The 18,971-nt window shown below is 40.7% G+C and overlaps 1 protein-coding gene across 1 annotated transcript; it reads left to right on the top strand.

The window, feature by feature from the left end:
- The first annotated feature begins 91 nt into the window (after nucleotides 1-91).
- LOC139606782 (mucin-2-like) lies at nucleotides 92-18,009 on the top strand. The gene is made up of 28 exons (XM_071459131.1): nucleotides 92-897; nucleotides 1,804-1,873; nucleotides 1,956-2,363; nucleotides 2,460-2,634; nucleotides 3,577-3,749; nucleotides 4,176-4,511; nucleotides 4,643-4,954; nucleotides 5,162-5,320; nucleotides 5,402-5,575; nucleotides 5,657-5,968; nucleotides 6,176-6,334; nucleotides 6,415-6,588; nucleotides 6,670-6,981; nucleotides 7,189-7,347; nucleotides 7,453-7,626; nucleotides 7,708-8,019; nucleotides 8,227-8,385; nucleotides 8,472-8,645; nucleotides 8,727-9,038; nucleotides 9,230-9,325; nucleotides 9,423-9,581; nucleotides 10,176-10,322; nucleotides 10,514-10,726; nucleotides 11,119-11,201; nucleotides 11,327-12,756; nucleotides 13,475-13,585; nucleotides 14,342-16,098; nucleotides 16,280-18,009. Exons 2-25 carry the CDS (start codon nucleotides 1,837-1,839, stop codon nucleotides 11,396-11,398), a joined length of 4,791 nt encoding a protein of 1,596 aa, XP_071315232.1. The 5' UTR covers nucleotides 92-897; nucleotides 1,804-1,836; the 3' UTR covers nucleotides 11,399-12,756; nucleotides 13,475-13,585; nucleotides 14,342-16,098; nucleotides 16,280-18,009.
- The last annotated feature ends 962 nt before the right edge of the window (nucleotides 18,010-18,971 follow it).

Below are 18,971 nucleotides of genomic sequence, written 5' to 3'. Positions count from 1 at the left end.
GCTTCTGTCAGCATGTTTGAAGCCATTTTCTTGTAAACAAATTTTTTATATTTTGGGTGAAATGTTAACGTGTCCGGTTCTAGTGTTCATTTTCCAACCCGCCTCCTCACAGGAAGTTGGACCAGGTTGTGTGATGCTGAAGGCTTCACAATACATCACTAAAATTTGCTTCATGGACCTACTGAGACATTTGCATGTATGTCTGCAGAAATTTAATTTCCAGGTTCTGCTTTGGTTTTTCTTCGAGTAGCATAACTTTTATTTCTCCCCCATCACTGAAAGTGAGGAGAACCTGTTGATTTAAATCTCCAGTCTATCGGTTTATTATAGTCTCTCAGATTTAATTAGATATTTTCCCTCATCCATCAGCATAAAAAAAAAAGTGAAAAAGCTGTGCAAAGAAACTGTAGGTTTATATAATCCCCTTGTCTCTCTGCACCTTCTCTAATAAAACTAATGGAAAACATCAAAATGCAAAATAAAAAGCACAGAAATACAAAGTAAAGGAAAATAAAATAAGCATAATGTGTTTTATTAGATAAGCCATTGGCTTTTTGACACCAAATCTGTTTGCTGAAAAAGCTGCTTTTATTCTGAGATGTCTTGAGGTTGCAGCTCATCTCAGTCAACTGAACTGTTAAGTTTTAAAACTGGCTTGTACGAGGTCACCTGTCAGCCCCCGAGCCGTCTTGTGTTTTCCAGTCAGAACCTGTTGTGCTCTGGAAAATCATCTCTGTCACTCAGTGCAGAGGAAATATGTGAAGAACGAAACTTGTCCGGTGAGAATATTTTCCTAAATGCTTGTGCACAACAGTGTTTAGTGACTGTTTGTGATCAGCGACGTAGAAGAATTGGAAAAAAAGAAACAAGAGCAACTGTACAAGGAAGCAGCTACAGGTAAGTGAGCCCCATTATTATGTCGTATTAATCTTATAAAGTTTAAAAGTGATGAAACTTATTTCTCTCTTACATGCTTGAATTCTCTTTTTTTTAACAATAGTATTTACAGTTATCTGCGAAAGCATGCTTTAAAATATGTAACAGAAGTTTATTCCAAGCAGAAGCTGATTTAAATTAATGAATCTATTGATGCAGGTTTTGTGAGACTTCATGACTACAACTTGTACAGGAAACTTTTTTTAAGACTAGTTTTTTTTTTTTTCTTCTTTTTTTCTCTTGATATACAGTATGGATTTTAAAACAGCTGTGACAAAAACTTGGGATTTATTGGACATTTAAACAAACTTGACAATTTAAGATCCTTTATTTTGGTAAAAGTAGCAATACAGGATATAAAAATGCTCTACTGCGATTAAAAGTCCTGCTTTCAAATTATATAAAAGTACAGCAATATCTACTTAATGTATTAAAAGTTAAATTACTGCTTATTAGAGTAAATAGATTATTATTGATGCATAAATGTCTAAGTAGAATTTTAATGTTGCTGTTGAGCTTGTGCTTAACTACCTGCAGTTTGGTAAATTTTATCTGTTACACACTGCACATATCATTTAATGATATCTCGTGGTTTATTAGTGTTCAGTTTTGGTCTGTCAAATGTAGTGGCGAGAAAAAGTACAATGTGTTCTAATGCATTCAATGTGTCAAGAAGAAATGTGAAGTAGAAGTAATGCACAAGTACCTCATAACTGTGCCTAATTACAGTACTTAAATAAATGTGCTTTACGTTCCACCACCACCTGGGGCTTTGTGGGCCTTGTTAGAGACTTAGGAATGTTAGTTTGTCCGTCTTTAGTACCCATTAACTGTTTGGTAAGAGTGCATTTTTTGTGTCTGGTGCAGGAAAAAAGAAAGTGTGAAGAAATCTGACTGGACATGAAGTGGAGATGGCCTGTCCTCCTGTTGCTCACAGGTAAATGTACATTTCAAAAGACTTGAAACACTGGTACAAGACGGTGAGTGACTTCCCTCTGTTAACGAACCGTCATCCACAGGTCTGTGTTCTCTTATCCACTCCATTACTGGTCCAGTACCAGTACAGTACCACTTCATCAGCACCACTCTGCCCTGGTTGGAGGCCCAGAAGTACTGCAGAGAGCGGTACACTGACTTGGCCACCATCTTTGACATAGAGGACATGAACCGGCTGGTGAACACAGCTCAGGACTCCACCGGAGGCTTCACACAGGCGGCCTGGATCGGGCTGCACGATAACCTCACCAGCTGGAGGTGGTCATTTTCAGACAGCCGTTACTACACAGGCGAAGAGGGCAACTACAGGAACTGGGATTTTGGTCAGCCCAACAACTTCCTCGGGGATCAGATGTGTGTGAAGATGTGGACTGGAGGGTTGTGGGAGGACTCAAAGTGCTCCCTGAGAAACCCCTTCATCTGCTACGATGGTCTCAGTTCAAATAGATTCATAGATTAGACACAAAAATTACAAAAGTATTGTGTTATTACAAAGTGACAGTGATCTCTCTTCCTTTTCCTCACAGGAGCAACCAGAACCTACGAGCGTTTCGTTTTTGTTCAGGAGGAGATGAGCTGGCCTGATGCTCAGCTGTACTGCAGGAGGCGACACACAGACCTGGCCAGTATTAGAGACGAGAAAGAGAACCAGGAAATACAGCTCCTGGCTGGGAACAGGAGCGTCTGGATTGGCCTCTACAGGTGTGGGAAGAGCCAAATGTGTCACTTTGAGGGATGGGTGGTCCGAGCATCACGTTTTTTCTCTTCTTTTAGGTTCGCGAAAGCCAACATGAGCAGATGGATAAAAACAGAAAAAGAAAGTGAGAGCTTGGAAACAGCTCAAGGTCCACTTAATAGCTTTTTAACCACAGAGGAAACGTGGTTCTGACAATGTGGTTTTGCCCTTTGGTTCAGACTGAAATATCTATAACCCAGCTGTCTTTCGTGATCGCTTGACTTTTCCTCAAGTGCCACCATGAGGTTCAAACTATGTTCTGGGTGAAATCTTTTGACAACGACCTGATGGATACTTCAGGATAAATTGTAATAACTTTGGTCGCGCCCTGCCTTCACGCCTGCCACCACAATCAGGTTCAAGTTTACTTTTATTTACCTACCAAACACCTGCAAAACTAACATGCTAAACTAAACTAAGATGGGGAATATGGTAAGCAATATACCTGTGAAACATTTGCATGTTCGCAGGCTGATGTTAGCATTTAGCTAAAAACAGAGCTGTGCTGTAGTAAAGCCCCACAGAACCACTAATGTGACTCTTAAACCAGCTTATACTCAGTACAAACTGCTAATCAGATCACTTGGTTGTTTGTAACAACTATTAGTGTGTCATTTGCAGTGTGGTCAGAGGATATTCTGACAACATAAACCAGCCCGTAGTCATGTTCCAAATCTTGGTCATCCTTCACGGATTGTTTGCAAAATAATTGAAAATCAATTCATGTGTCCCCAGCTTTTAACACAATTTCTTTCAATGTCGCTTAAATTAGGGCCATGCTCGTACTGCAAAAAACGTTCAGCATGAAAAGATATCAAATAATCGTAGTCATTTTGTCATAAAACCACGTTCCTTTTTTTCTTAAAAGTTAATGCAGAATATTCTGCAACACCTGTTTCTTTGTGCAGGACTCGGGAGTGGTCAGATCAAAGTGACTCTTCCTACCGCTACTGGAAGGCCGGGCAGCCTGATAACGCCGGAGGGCAGCAGAGCTGCATTGCGACTGATCTGGGCAACGCAGGCCTGTGGTCCGATGAACGGTGCGACAGGTTGCTTGCATTTATCTGCCATGGAGCAAACGGTGAGTGGGTCTGTCTCAGTTTTGTGCTAAACAGAAACACACTGCTAATATTTTTTTCTTCTCTAGGAAGTAGTTCCAATAACTGTTCACAGCAAGGTCTGATTTTGTCAGATGAAAAAAGATGCAGATGAAACTCCAGACAAGGCAGTTTTGTCCACCACTACCTTCACTACCACAACTACTACTACAACTATCACTACTACCATGACTACATCTACCTCCATCACCCCACCCCAACTACAGCTGCCACTACCATCACCACAGTGACCCCAAATAAACTAACCACAACTGAGGGAGACTCAACCAGTGCAAAGACAGAATCTAGTGTGTTGTAGAGAGTCATTGAGGAAATCCTTTCAGTGGCAACATCAGATTTTGATGACTATAGCTTTGTTACTATATTAAGATACATTTCTTCAATTTTAGGAGAAACTTCCAACAACTCCCTCTTGTCCTCCACCACTGAGTCCCCAAATACAAGAACCACTACTGAGAAAGAATCAACCACTGGACACGTCAGTATAGAGATGACCTCATCTGAGCAGCCTTCAGCCCCACATGTGGACCCAACAACTAAAACTACAAATGAGCCAGTTTTGTCCACTATCACGACAGTCAACCCAAACAAAATAACCACCACTACAAGAGACTCAACGAGTACAACTCCAGGACTGCATCAAACAATGGGCTATTTTAGTACACAGGTTACCTCATCTGACCAGCCCTTGACCCTGGAGCAAGTCCAAACAACTCTCATTAGTGGTAAGTTAGCTCCCTGAGCTCAGATAGGTTCCAAACAAGACCGATCACAGGTGGATACATTTAGATGTATTTTTGCTTTTATCAGTGGTCATAACTCAGTACCATGTAAATAGAATATCTCCATTTTGCAGATGAAAGTTCAAGCAAGTCAGTTTTGTCCACCACCACAGTGGCTCCAAATAAAAGAACCTCTGCTGAGACAGAATCAACCAGTGGTCCTGTCACTACAGAGATGACCTCATCTAAGCAGCCTTCAACCTCACATGTGACTCCAAACCAGTCAGTTTTGGCCACCACCCCCCCGGCAACAACAAACACAATAACCACCACTGAACGAGGCTCAACTCTAGAACTGCACCAAACACAGCACTATCTTAGTACACAGTTTACCTCATCTGACCAGCCCTCAACCCTGGAGGCAGAGCAAACAACTCCCATTGATGGTGAGTTAAATATGTCGTTTCCACCATCACCTCCACCACAGTGACCAGTACAAAATGACACCACTGAAGAAGACTCAGTTAGTTCTAAGATTACCTCTAGGATGTTGCTGGGAGATATAAAAGACATCAGTTCAATAAAAACAATCTTCCACACACAATTTAAACATAATATACTGAATGTTCATTGCCCATGTCTCAATTCTACAGATGAAACTCCCAACAAATCTCTCCCGGCTACCACCACAGTCACCTCAAATAAAAGTACCATCAGTGTAGTAGAATCAAGCACAGGCCATCTCAACACAAAGATGACCTCATCTGAGCATCCTTCAACCTCAAATGTAGACACAATAAGACCCATAACTGGTGAGTGAAATTATATTTATTCATATTTTCATTGGTGGTCATAATGTCATATCTTATCACTATCACATCTCCATTTTGTAGATGAAACTCCAACCAAGCTACCTTTGGCTACCACCACCACAATGGCCCAAACCAGAATAACCACCATTAAGGGCGACTTAATGACTCCATCAGTTTCTGGCCATCACAGTACAGACATTACTTCATCGAAGCAGCCTTCAAGCTCAGATGGTTTCCAAACAAGACCGATCACAGGTGGATAAATTTAGATGTATTTTTGCTTTCATCAGTGGTCATAACTCAGCACCATATAAATAGAATATCTCCATTTTGCAGATGAAAGTTCAAGCAAGTCAGTTTTGTCCACCACCACAGTGGCTCCAAATAAAAGAACCTCTGCTGAGACAGAATCAACCAGTGGTCCTGTCACTACAGAGATGACCTCATCTAAGCAGCCTTCAACCTCATATGTGACTCCAAACCAGTCAGTTTTGGCCACCACCCCCCCGGCAACAACAAACAAAATAACCACCACTGAACGAGGCTCAACTCTGGAACTGCACCAAACACAGCACTATCTTAGTACACAGTTTACCTCATCTGACCAGCCCTCAACCCTGGAGGCAGAGCAAACAACTCCCATTGATGGTGAGTTAAATATGTCATTTCCACCATCACCTCCACCACAGTGACCAGTACAAAATGACACCACTGAAGAAGACTCAATTGGTGCTAAGATTACCTCTTGGATGTTGCTGGGAGATATAAAAGACATCAGTTCAATAAAAACAATCTTCCACACACAATTTAAACATAATATACTGAATGTTCACTGCCCATGTCTCAATTCTACAGATGAAACTCCCAACAAATCTCTCCCGGCTACCACCACAGTCACCTCAAATAAAAGTACCATCAGTGTAGTAGAATCAAGCACAGGCCATCTCAACACAAAGATGACCTCATCTGAGCATCCTTCAACCTCAAATGTAGACACAATAAGACCCATAACTGGTGAGTGAAATTATATTTATTCATATTTTCATTGGTGGTCATAATGTCATATCTTATCGCATCACATCTCCATTTTGTAGATGAAACTCCAACCAATCTACCTTGGGCTACCACCACCACAATGGCCCAAACCAGAATAACCACCATTAAGGGCGACTTAATGACTCCATCAGTTTCTGGCCATCACAGTACAGACATTACTTCATCGAAGCAGCCTTCAAGCTCAGATGGTTTCCAAACAAGACCGATCACAGGTGGATAAATTTAGATGTATTTTTGCTTTCATCAGTGGTCATAACTCAGTACCATATAAATAGAATATCTCCATTTTGCAGATGAAAGTTCAAGCAAGTCAGTTTTGTCCACCACCACAGTGGCTCCAAATAAAAGAACCTCTGCTGAGACAGAATCAACCAGTGGTCCTGTCACTACAGAGATGACCTCATCTAAGCAGCCTTCAACCTCATATGTGACTCCAAACCAGTCAGTTTTGGCCACCACCCCCCCAGCAACAACAAACAAAATAACCACCACCGAACGAGGCTCAACTCTGGAACTGCACCAAACACAGCACTATCTTAGTACACAGTTTACCTCATCTGACCAGCCCTCAACCCTGGAGGCAGAGCAAACAACTCCCATTGATGGTGAGTTAAATATGTCGTTTCCACCATCACCTCCACCACAATGACCAGTACAAAATGACACCACTGAAGAAGACTCAATTGGTGCTAAGATTACCTCTAGGATGTTGCTGGGAGATATAAAAGACATCATTTCAATAAAAACAATCTTCCACACACAATTTAAACATAATATACTGAATGTTCACTGCCCATGTCTCAATTCTACAGATGAAACTCCCAACAAATCTCTCCCGGCTACCACCACAGTCACCTCAAATAAAAGTACCATCAGTGTAGTAGAATCAAGCACAGGCCATCTCAACACAAAGATGACCTCATCTGAGCATCCTTCAACCTCAAATGTAGACACAATAAGACCCATAACTGGTGAGTGAAATTATATTTATTTTTATTCATATTTATATTTTTATTTTTATTTTCATTGGTGGTCATAATGTCATATCTTATCACTATCACATCTCCATTTTGTAGATGAAACTCCAACCAAGCTACCTTTGGCTACCACCACCACAATGGCCCAAACCAGAATAACCACCATTAAGGGCGACTTAATGACTCCATCAGTTTCTGGCCATCACAGTACAGACATTACTTCATCGAAGCAGCCTTCAAGCTCAGATGGTTTCCAAACAAGACCGATCACAGGTGGATAAATTTAGATGTATTTTTGCTTTCATCAGTGGTCATAACTCAGTACCATGTAAATAGAATATCTCCATTTTGCAGATGAAAGTTCAAGCAAGTCAGTTTTGTCCACCACCACAGTGGCTCCAAATAAAAGAACCTCTGCTGAGACAGAATCAACCAGTGGTCCTGTCACTACAGAGATGACCTCATCTAAGCAGCCTTCAACCTCATATGTGACTCCAAACCAGTCAGTTTTGGCCACCACCCCCCCAGCAACAACAAACAAAATAACCACCACCGAACGAGGCTCAACTCTGGAACTGCACCAAACACAGCACTATCTTAGTACACAGTTTACCTCATCTGACCAGCCCTCAACCCTGGAGGCAGAGCAAACAACTCCCATTGATGGTGAGTTAAATATGTCGTTTCCACCATCACCTCCACCACAATGACCAGTACAAAATGACACCACTGAAGAAGACTCAATTGGTGCTAAGATTACCTCTAGGATGTTGCTGGGAGATATAAAAGACATCATTTCAATAAAAACAATCTTCCACACACAATTTAAACATAATATACTGAATGTTCATTGCCCATGTCTCAATTCTACAGATGAAACTCCCAACAAATCTCTCCCAGCTACCACCACAGTCACCTCAAATAAAAGTACCATCAGTGTAGTAGAATCAAGCACAGGCCATCTCAACACAAAGATGACCTCATCTGAGCATCCTTCAACCTCAAATGTAGACACAATAAGACCCATAACTGGTGAGTGGAATTATTTTTATTCATATTTTCATTGGTGGTCATAATGTCATGTCTTATCACTATCACATCATATCTCCATTTTGAAGATGAAACTCCAACCAAGCTACCTTTGGCTACCACCACCACAATGGCCCAAACCAGAATAACCACCATTAAGGGCGACTTAATGACTCCATCAGTTTCTGGCCATCACAGTACAGACATTACTTCATCGAAGCAGCCTTCAAGCTCAGATGGTTTCCAAACAAGACCGATCACAGGTGGATAGATTTATATGTATTTTTGCAGTCATCAGTGGTCATAACTCAGCACCATATAAATAGAATATCTCCATTTTGCAGATGAAAGTTCAAGCAAGTCAGTTTTGTCCACCACCACAGTGGCTCCAAATAAAAGAACCTCTGCTGAGACAGAATCAACCAGTGGTCCTGTCACTACAGAGATGACCTCATCTAAGCAGCCTTCAACCTCACATGTGACTCCAAACCAGTCAGTTTTGGCCACCACCCCCCCGGCAACAACAAACACAATAACCACCACTGAACGAGGCTCAACTCTGGAACTGCACCAAACACAGCACTATCTTAGTACACAGTTTACCTCATCTGACCAGCCCTCAACCCTGGAGGCAGAGCAAACAACTCCCATTGATGGTGAGTTAAATATGTCGTTTGTATGAAAAGCAAAATATTCAGTTGTTGGCTCTAGTTCCTTGGCCTGTTCATATGTACTGGGATTGCTGCTCATTTTTAATATAGATTTCATTATGCACTGGTTGACTGGTGATAATTGGTAGTAACTTCCAACCCTATGATTGAATATCATATAATTTTGTATTTTGCAGATGGACATCCAAACAAACCTGTTTTGTCCACCACGGTGACCCAAAACAAAATGACCACCATCGGGACGGTCTCAATAAGTGCAAAGATTACTTCTAGTATGTTTTTTGGATACATTTAAAAAGTAGTTAAAACTGTCTTGCTCCAAAAAATTCTCATTAATACATTTGTATTACTCTTGTATCATGATTACAGAAGAAACTCCAGACAACCCACTCTTGTCCACCACAACATTGACCTCAAATAAAACAACAACCACTGAGATTGAATCAACCACTGGTCATGACAGTACAGAGATTACCTCATCTGAGCAGCCTTTAACCTCAGAGGTGGACCAAACAAGAACTGTTACCAGTGAGTAAAAGGATTTTAACATCCAGTCCTGGTGAGAGACACTTCTTTGTTCTGCCAGTATTGGGAAAGATGAAATAATTCATTGGGAAATGAAGCTCCATTCATATAGCAGTGGAAATTGATTTTATGATCAAATATTACAGAACTTGAAATTATGTTCGTGTAGAAAGGGAAGCGTTCAGGTCATGACCCCTGGGGAAGACCAGTCAGTTGGGCCTGGGAAGAACCTGCTCTGAAGGTTTCAGACTTGGAAGTGCTGACTCATCTCATTATTTGAGTTGGAAAATTATTTTTTTATATGACAAAAGACAATTTGTCAAAAAATATATAATTTGTTAATGTCCCCCTCTGCAGACCTCACTCCATACAAATCACATCATTCAACCACTGCCACTGTTAACACAAATGAAACAACCACCACTGAGATAGAATCAATTGCTGGCACAGCACACACATTACTTGCTCCGAGTGGCCATCATCCCCAGGGGCTGATCGAACCACATGCATTTCCAATGAGTGAAACTGCTTTTGTTTTTTATTTTTATTGATGGAGGTCATTTCACGGCGTGTGAATGTTATAACTGTATTTTGCAGGCAAAACTCCAAACTGGTCAGGTTTGGCCAGCACCACCACTGTGACCCAAAACAACATCACCACTGAGGGAAACTCAACCGGAACAAAGACCACCTCAACAGAGCAGCTTTCAACCCAACTGGTTGATCAAACAACATCAGTTCCCGGTGAGAAATATCAGTTTAATGAAATCAATGGCAGTATTTTAGTTAAGATTGAAAAAGGCCCATGGAGGGACCTCTGGTGAGCACCACCTGTGAATTTGGCCTTGGAGGCTGTAGCTACGTTTTACTAGCTATTCTCCTGGTTGTTTGGTTGTAAAGTCGATGTAAATATTTATTGTCTCTCCATTTTGAAGGTAAAACTCCAACTTTGTCCACCATCACCACATCACCCCAAAACAAAACAACCACCACTGATGGAGACTTTACCTCCAGTGCCACCATTACTCTGAACCCAAACAAAAGGAGCACCACTGAGGTAGGCTTGATCACAAGCCACCTCAGTCCAGAGATGACCTCCTCTGAGCAGCCTTCAACACCACAGATGGAGCAAACAAGACCTGTTACTGGTACTGTAAATATATTTCTCTCTATATATATTTATATATCGGTGGTGGGAACGTGGTGCTGAGTAATAATATATCACCACCAATAAAATGACCACCACTGAGCGGGCCTCAACCAGTAAAGAGGTTTTATCTCAGCAGTATGTAACTCTAAAGGAGGATCAAACAAGAAGTGGCGAGGAAAATGTTGATCTTACACGTGATAATCAAATAGGGAGCATTGGGAAATGCTAGCCATGCACAACTTCTTCCATTTGCCTTGGTGATGAAATTGATATTTGCGTAATTTTTTGAGGCTCCAGTGATGAACGTTAACCCGTCGTTCCATCCAAAGACAATAATTAAAGATGATGTATGTGTGTGTTTCTAAAATCCATGCATGTTTTTCTTTGCAGAGCATGTGATTAACCTGCGAGTGGCATTGACCTCTAAGACACAACTGAGTGAAGATGACATCAAAAACTTGGTTTTAGTTGAGGTGAGACACAAAATATGAAAACATCAATACTTTGTGGGCAAAAGTTTAAATATGTAAATATGATCCTAAAAATGCCCCCTGAACAATACTAAAATTGCTAAATTAAATTATTTGTGCCTTGTCAGTTTCGCAATCTCCTGATAGAAATGGGACTTTCTATGAACATCAAGGTGGGCTTGAGGAGAACACTGAACTAACCAGAATCCAACTGACGAAGACAGGGGGATGAATGAAGGACCAGAGAAGAGGGGGACTGATTTATTTAATTTTCAATAAAAGACACAGTCCTGCAAAGGATATTGAACTTTTTTGCTTTTGTCCTTCTTTGCTTTGACCATGTAAAAATTAATTCATTTGTAACAACAGCATAACACTGACATTTCTCCTCTATCTCTAAAACAGCATTTTTAATTAAGGTCTTTTCAATTTCTCCATGTATATACACTGGCAACATGCTGCAAGTGACTTTCAGACCGTCTTGTGTCTTTATGTCTTTCCTCTGTGCTCCGTATTACAGCATCTGCCTTGACCTCTTGTATGTAAAGTACACATTTAAGATACATTTAAAGTTTTAAGGAAATATTATTTAAAAAAACACTAATTTGCTATCTTGCAAAATCAAACAAGAAATTTCATGCAACATTCACACCTGTATAGTTAATATGTAGCTTTACCCAGCAGCTGCTTAGCTTAGCATAGCAGTGGAAGAGTGGAAATGGTGGAAAACAGCCAGGCTGGCTCTATCCTATTATGTAATCCCTCCTTTTTTGCTGTTTTACTGTACCAGTAATTATATAAGTATGTTTAAAAACTGGAATGAGTCACATTTACTGACACTATGACAGACAGGTGAAACAGATCATGTTAGATAATGTGTCGTAAACTTCAATAAAACTCAGCGGTTGCTGCTGGAAAGAGTTTCCTTTGTGTAGTAGTAAAGATCGTTAAAGGTTTATTTCATTACAAGGTTAACCTTTAGCATGTGAACTCATCTCATTCACCTTTTATTAGTTTGGCCTGGAATTTATCCATAAAAGTTTTCCATCATACATCTGTATAGTACATCTGCTATGAAAGCCTCAACCTGGTTAAAAGAAAATGAACATATCACATGACTGGGCAGGTATTGCTGTTAACTGAGAATACCTGGAAGGGGTATGCCGCAGTTTTAAAAGATATTGTCTGTTCATAGAGACAGATTTAGTTCAGTTTTTCATCTGTGCTTTCCCCTGGCAACAAGAGGCCTACACATATGTAACAGATAGAAGAAGTGGTAGGTAGATATTTTTATTTCTCATGGCTAGTGTTCTTTTATAATATGTATTCATTTCACCAAAATCCATCACCAGTTTTATTGTTTCCATGTTTATTCTTCTTGGTATTGGGAGTATTGTATTAGTTTGCATTTTTGTGCCCTATTTTTATTTGTATTTTTTTAAATTATGAGCTTTTATTGTGAAAGTGGACAGTTGTAATCGCGTCAGTTCCTGTCTCTCGTCACACGGCGCTGGATTGACTGCGAGGGGTGTGTACTTCAAGACCGCACGGTTGAAAAGTGAGATTTTTTTTTAGGTTTGAATGTTGATTTAAGGGCAAACACTAAAATAATATTGTCTGGTAATGTGACCGTAGTTTTTCTGTTGTGTATTTCAGTTGTAGACTGAGTTTTGGAGACTTTGTGAAGGCGTGGGCCAGCTGGGCCTCTCTCTCTCTCTCTCTCTCTCTCTCTCTCTCTCTCTCTCTCTCTCTCTCTCTCTCTCTCTCTCTCTCTCTCTGTGTGTGTGTGTGTGTGTGTGTGTGTGTGTGTGTGTGTGTGTGTGTGTGTGTGTGTGTGTACTTGTACTTGTACTTGCTACATAGTAAGGACCAAAAAAAGTAATTTTACTAACAGAGTGAGGACATTTTGGGAAAGTGAGGACATTTTGGCCGGTCCTCACTTTTTGAGACACCTTCAAATCACATGTAGAGGGTTAAGACTTGGTTTTAGAGTTATGGTTAGAATTAGGTTTAGGTTAAGGTTAGGGTCAGGGTTAGGGTTAGGCACTCAGTTGTCATGGTTAAGGTTAGGGTAAGGGGCTAGGGAATGCATTATGTCAATGAGTGTCCTCACAAAGATAGAAGTACAAGTGTGTGTGTGTGTGTGTGTGTGTGTGGGCTGTTCCCCATTTCATCCTTTCACATGTTGCTCAAGTGGTCTTCCTCTTGTTTTGGGCGTGTTCTGGTGTAGATGAAATCACAGCGACAGCGTTTTGCTCTCTCTGGTTACACAACAGGAAGAAACGTGGGTTCAATGAAACCTCCCTGTGTCCGGCATCTGATTGTGCACCAGAACACAACGCAGTGTAGTCGGGACCTTTGGACTGAACCAGCTGCACGTACTCCAGGTAAGAATCGATTTTCATCACATTTTCATGTCCTGTTATCTTTTATTAAGTAATTGATACCAATAATGTTTACACACCAAACAGATAGCACAGGTCTCAGAGATGAATGACAGAATATCAGAGTTACTACCTTTACTACCATTCTTGTCAGCTGTTAAGCATATTCGAAGTATTTTTTTTTAATGCATTCTGTGATTATTTTGTGTGCAAGTATTAAAAAATTTATTGAATTGTTCAGTCTTGCAAGTCTGAGCAGGTCAACCCATTTGTACCTTTATATCAAACAAATAATACATGTAAGAACAATGCAGAATCATGTCCTCACAGACCTTTTACTGCAGATTTATGTAAATGCGCCTGATTTTGAGTGAAATTTTCTCGGCGTTAAATGCGCCTGTTGAAGGGCTATATTTCTTTTGCCTATTGACAGTCTATTCTTTAATGCGTGTTTGTGTAGAGACATCAATGTCTCCCAAAGACACTGAGTTTACATACAGATAGCTTGCAGAAGAAAAACATTTTGAAGGAATCTTTGCTTGTACAACTGCAACATGAGATAGGTTATGTTTCGGTACTCGAAGCACTTGGTTAAAGCTAAGGGACAGATTTTCGTCTTGGTTAAATGTTGAAAATGTCTCCGGTGACGTGAACCATGACGTGTTAAGCGAAGTGCTTTTGTTGCTACTGAACAAATTGTATTTTAACGGAGATAAGGTCGACAAGGTTGATTCATAACTTTTCTCCTTCCTCCAACAGGTTGACAAAGCTACTCACGAGACTGCGTGATGGACAACCATACCTATCTTGACAGCAACTTGCTCTACGTATACAATATTTCAGCAGTTGTCGAAGGAGGCCCTCAATTGGCTATTGGATTTCTCCTGGGCTTCTCCTTGCTGGGCCTCGCCACCTTCATCTTCGTCCTCTGGGCCCAGCGCTACAGGCTCAAAGACGTTAAAGAAAGCATCATTTTGTCCCTGTCTTGCCGGCACTCCACCTTCAGCGGTGTTGAAACCCTCCACAGCTCTTTTATCACTCTGCTCTTCATTGATGTTCTGAATGCAATCACCACAGTAATATTGGTGGTGGAGTTTTCTGCACCTAGAGACCACTTACCATCCAGCACCGTCTACGTCTTCGTCACGTGGTTCCTGTTGAGATGCTTAGGAATGATTTTTCATCTCGTTAACGCCCTGTTGTGCGTCTTTATTCTGTACCACCCACAATATGGAGCCAAACTGCGCTGGCTTTTCACTGGGATAGTTTTGTTGATTTTAGTGGTTGTCCCTTTTTATGTACTCATCAACAAGGTGGCAGTTATCATTATGGCTGTTACCATCTTAGTTTTGACTTTGGCCATCATTCCAAAACGTACATCATTAGCCACTACCCACTCTGCTGCTGCTGCTTTGAAGGGACCAATTGTGATTGTGGCCTTGGTCACATTCTTAATTGTCTACTTCCCCTCTTTTGTTTTTCAGTGCGTGTGGTTCGGTTCAATCGACTCTGGGGAACCAGAGGACATCTACCTCAAGCTGTTCTTGAACGTTACGATTTACACAAACCTTCATCTCATTATGGATGGACTGCAGTGTTTTTATATCTTGAAGATTCCTACTGGAGAAGAGCAGTAGCACTTCGGAAAACAGAAATTGTGATATTTCTGCACATATAATGACATAAAGGGCGACATTTGAATTATGCCTCACCTCTGTGGACTGTCATGATTCCGGGTTGATCATTTGTCGAAAGTAAATAACCATCTGTTATTCTTGTTTTCAAGGACAAAATCTCTCACTGTGAATATAAACATCGCTGTCATTCAATTTAAACTTATTTTAATTTGTTTTGTTTTTGTTTTAAGTTTGGTTCCTTATGACTGACCATTTCAGCTTTTGCATTGTGTTGCATGTACAGTCTGGGCCACCATAGATGGATGGAAACACACTTAGTTTTCAAGTTTTCTTTCAGACTACAGCAATAATAAAAACAGATTAAACTGAGCAATTGAGTGCATTGTATCATGGTGAGACATAGTTGTATGCAAGTGGACGTTTTTAAGCACATTCTATAAAATGTGTGATGTGATCAAGCATTTGAAGAACATCAGATTAAGTATCGTTTGTCTTGCAATGGAAATGTTGACGTCTGGAATAATAAAACAGTAACAATGAAGCCAGTGTGATTAAACGGACCCTTTTAAAGTTTTAGAGTTTTATGACCTAAATCTTTGCCGTTAATAGAAAGGGAGAGATCAGATATGTTTGTACAGAACCCACATTTGTGACAGTAGTAGAGTTGAACAATAATCTGCTTTATGGCTTTATCAGGGAGTGAAGAGACATAAACGCAGACGTGACATCCAATACAGAGGCCACTCTGCCCCCTCTGTCCTGTAAGTGACGAAAGCAGAGACAGGATATGTGGAGCGAGGTGTAGTTATAAATCCAGGTTCAGAAGCAGAGAGTTAGATCTCCACACACTGCCCTTTTCTCAGGATTCAAACTACACAGGTAAGACAAAACACGAGACTTATACTTATCTCTTGGTGTCAGCGTCTTAAATGTGTTTTCTAATCACAGTTAAATGAACATCTTTGAGTTTTTGACCGTCGGTTTTTGAAAATGTTGCAACTATTGTGTTTTAAATTTTTTTTTATTTTTTACTAATTGACACTTTTTCCTTTTTACAAAGAAATAAAAAAAATGAATGAATCTGTAGATCTTCACGGTGCCAGCATGGAGACCAGCCACCTTCTCAGCATCACTTGGCAGCAGGACACAGGCGTCCTTGCTGGGGACAGAATCTACAACAGGAACAATGTGGCTCTTGGCCTTCTCCTGGCCGGTGTTTGCCTCGGTGGCCTTGCATTACTTAGCTTCTTGCTTGCTCTGTGCTGCAAAAGACTCAGCACCCAATACCTCACAGTGTTCAAAGTATCTCTGATCATCGTCAGCCTCTTCCAGATGCTGTCCACGCCCGTGGTGGCGATGCAGCTGCTGGGGTCCATCTGCCGCTTGGAATACTGTGGTAACCTGTTCATCATGTGGTTTGCGTCCAGGCAATCTGGAATGTGTCTCCATCTCTTGGTGGTGCTGGAATTCCTGCTGAACAATCGGTCACCTGAAAGCCGTAAAGTGCCGCTCTATTTGTCTGTGCCTGTCGTCCTCACGTTAGAGCTCATCAGTATTCTTTTCTTCAATGTTCTTGAAGCTCTTGTGGGTTTGGGTGCCGTGGCCACAGCTCTGCTTTTGTTAACATTTAAAGCCTGCTGCTCCCCAAGAAAGAATGCAAGAGTCCTTAAAGCTTTTTGTTGTGGCTTCATATTCTTTGCTGGAACCTACTGTCCTAGTTTTGTGATGGAATGCATGATCCTTAATAAGGATCATGTTTCGCCAGAACTCTATGACATTTTTCTGTGTGCAACAAACATGCGTCTGCTAGCAGATGTATATGTGTGCTGGGTCACCTGGAGGGACACGGAAGAAGAAGCTCCACAGGAGGTTGAAGTCTGGTCACTGGACCCCAACTGTGCCAGACGAGCTCGACTCTAGCATGGTTGAGGTTTTATCAATCAGGACAGTCCAAGTCAAGTCACGTCAGCAGAGCACATTTAAAAATGCTTACCAAAATGCTTTACGGTAAAAATGAAATTGTGGGATTATTTGATTGATAATTATAATCAAACAAAAATGTGGTAATGAGAAAGAAAAAAGACACAAAATAAGAAATAAAAGATAAATTAATAAAAGCGTAGAATATCTGAAATAAATCATAAACGCAACAGCATTGCTCAGAGAAGTAGTAGAGAAGTGGTTAATCTGGCAAATGATCATTGAAAAAAGAAGCTAGTTCTGAAAATGGAACTGATTTTTCTTTTTCTTTTCTTTTCTTGTCTTTTTTTTTTTTGAAAAAGAACATAATCAAAGATATGACACCTGGATTTCTTCTTTCTCTGATGTTCTGCTTGTTGAAACAGGCACGGTTCTGAGTGAAACAACATTTACATACAGTTAGCAAAGCCTGCTTTTGCTGTAAAATTACCTCCAGGGAAGCTCATTTCAGTCATATCCCTGCATCAGAAAGTCTGCTCGGGTCTAAATCTTGAACAGAGCTCGGACCGACACCCAACCCAACACCTGAAGCTCGGCGAGACAAGATGGCTCACACCTGACTCGTAACCTGATCCTCTCAGATGATTAATTGATCAACTGAAAGTTAATCTCCAAGGATTCATTTATCAAACCAAACCCTGAGGATTTGCTGCTTTTCTCAGTTTTGTGTCACTGTGCATTATTTATCTTTAGGATTTTTGAATGGCTGCCTGGAAAAAAACAAGCTATCTGAGAATGTCAGGTTGAATGTTTTATTAATTCTAAAGAATTGTGAATAAGTCATTAAATTATGTTTATTCTCACCCTTTATTCCCACCTCTCTTGTTGTTTTATTCTGATTCTCAATACTTAATGACTTCCCTATCACTCATAAATCTTAAAACAGGTCATAATTTTTTTAAATTTCAGACTCAATCATTTTCTATATCGGCTGGACACTGTTGTTGTCAGCTAACATTACTTAAAGAGGAATAAGTAGTGTACTTTTTGGGGACTATTTTCCACCTTGGTGCTCTAGTGAGTTTCTATGTTCATTGTGAATGTCAGCCTGTGCGACAGTGTTAGTCATTGATTGGAAGACAGTGGAGCTCTATGGCACAGAGATAAGCCACACAGAGGCAGTACTTGGCAGCAGGATGAATTCATGGTTGGATTAGGTCTTTTCATGGGCTTTATTAACAATAAAGAGAATCTAAAATATCACCAACCATATCATCTTTTATTTATTGTGGTGAAAATAACATTTTGAGTAATTGTTTTAGATCTCACTGGTACACTGTGATGGGGGGGCAAAACAAGCAGCACACCTGGTCTTTTCAAAACAAAGTTGTAGGTTTGACTCCCCCCCCCAATGCTCAGACAAACATTAGCCGACAATAACCAAATGTCCTGTCCAGACTGTAATGTACACATTGCAGTGGTCTGCTGCAAACCAAAATATATGGAGAAACGTCTCTTCTGCACACACACACAATTTTGTTTCTGTACTTTCAAGATCCTAAACTCAAATTGGTCCCCGTAAAGATATGTGAACACAAGCAGGGAGTACCTGTGTCTAACCTTTACGTTGATCTCAAAGCCTTTACCCTCTAAAAGGTCCTGGCTTTGCACCAGCATCTCTCGACTGAACATCTAAAACCCACAAAGATGGAGGCGCACCAACAAAAACACACAACCACTCACTCGTGGTCATGGACCATTTAGTATCCAAACTCTGCGACAGGCAAGGAGATGCTCAAGTAAAATCTCTTCTGAGTGAGGACACAAAGAGT

This window comes from Trachinotus anak, unplaced genomic scaffold (assembly GCF_046630095.1).
Source record: "Trachinotus anak isolate AG129_WGS33_773 ecotype Australia unplaced genomic scaffold, CSIRO_AGI_Tana_v1 ptg000023l, whole genome shotgun sequence".
In the NCBI taxonomy this organism is placed as follows: Eukaryota; Metazoa; Chordata; class Actinopteri; order Carangiformes; family Carangidae; genus Trachinotus; species Trachinotus anak.
Note: the sequence above shows the minus strand (reverse complement) of the source record. Positions and strands in the feature narration are given on the sequence as shown.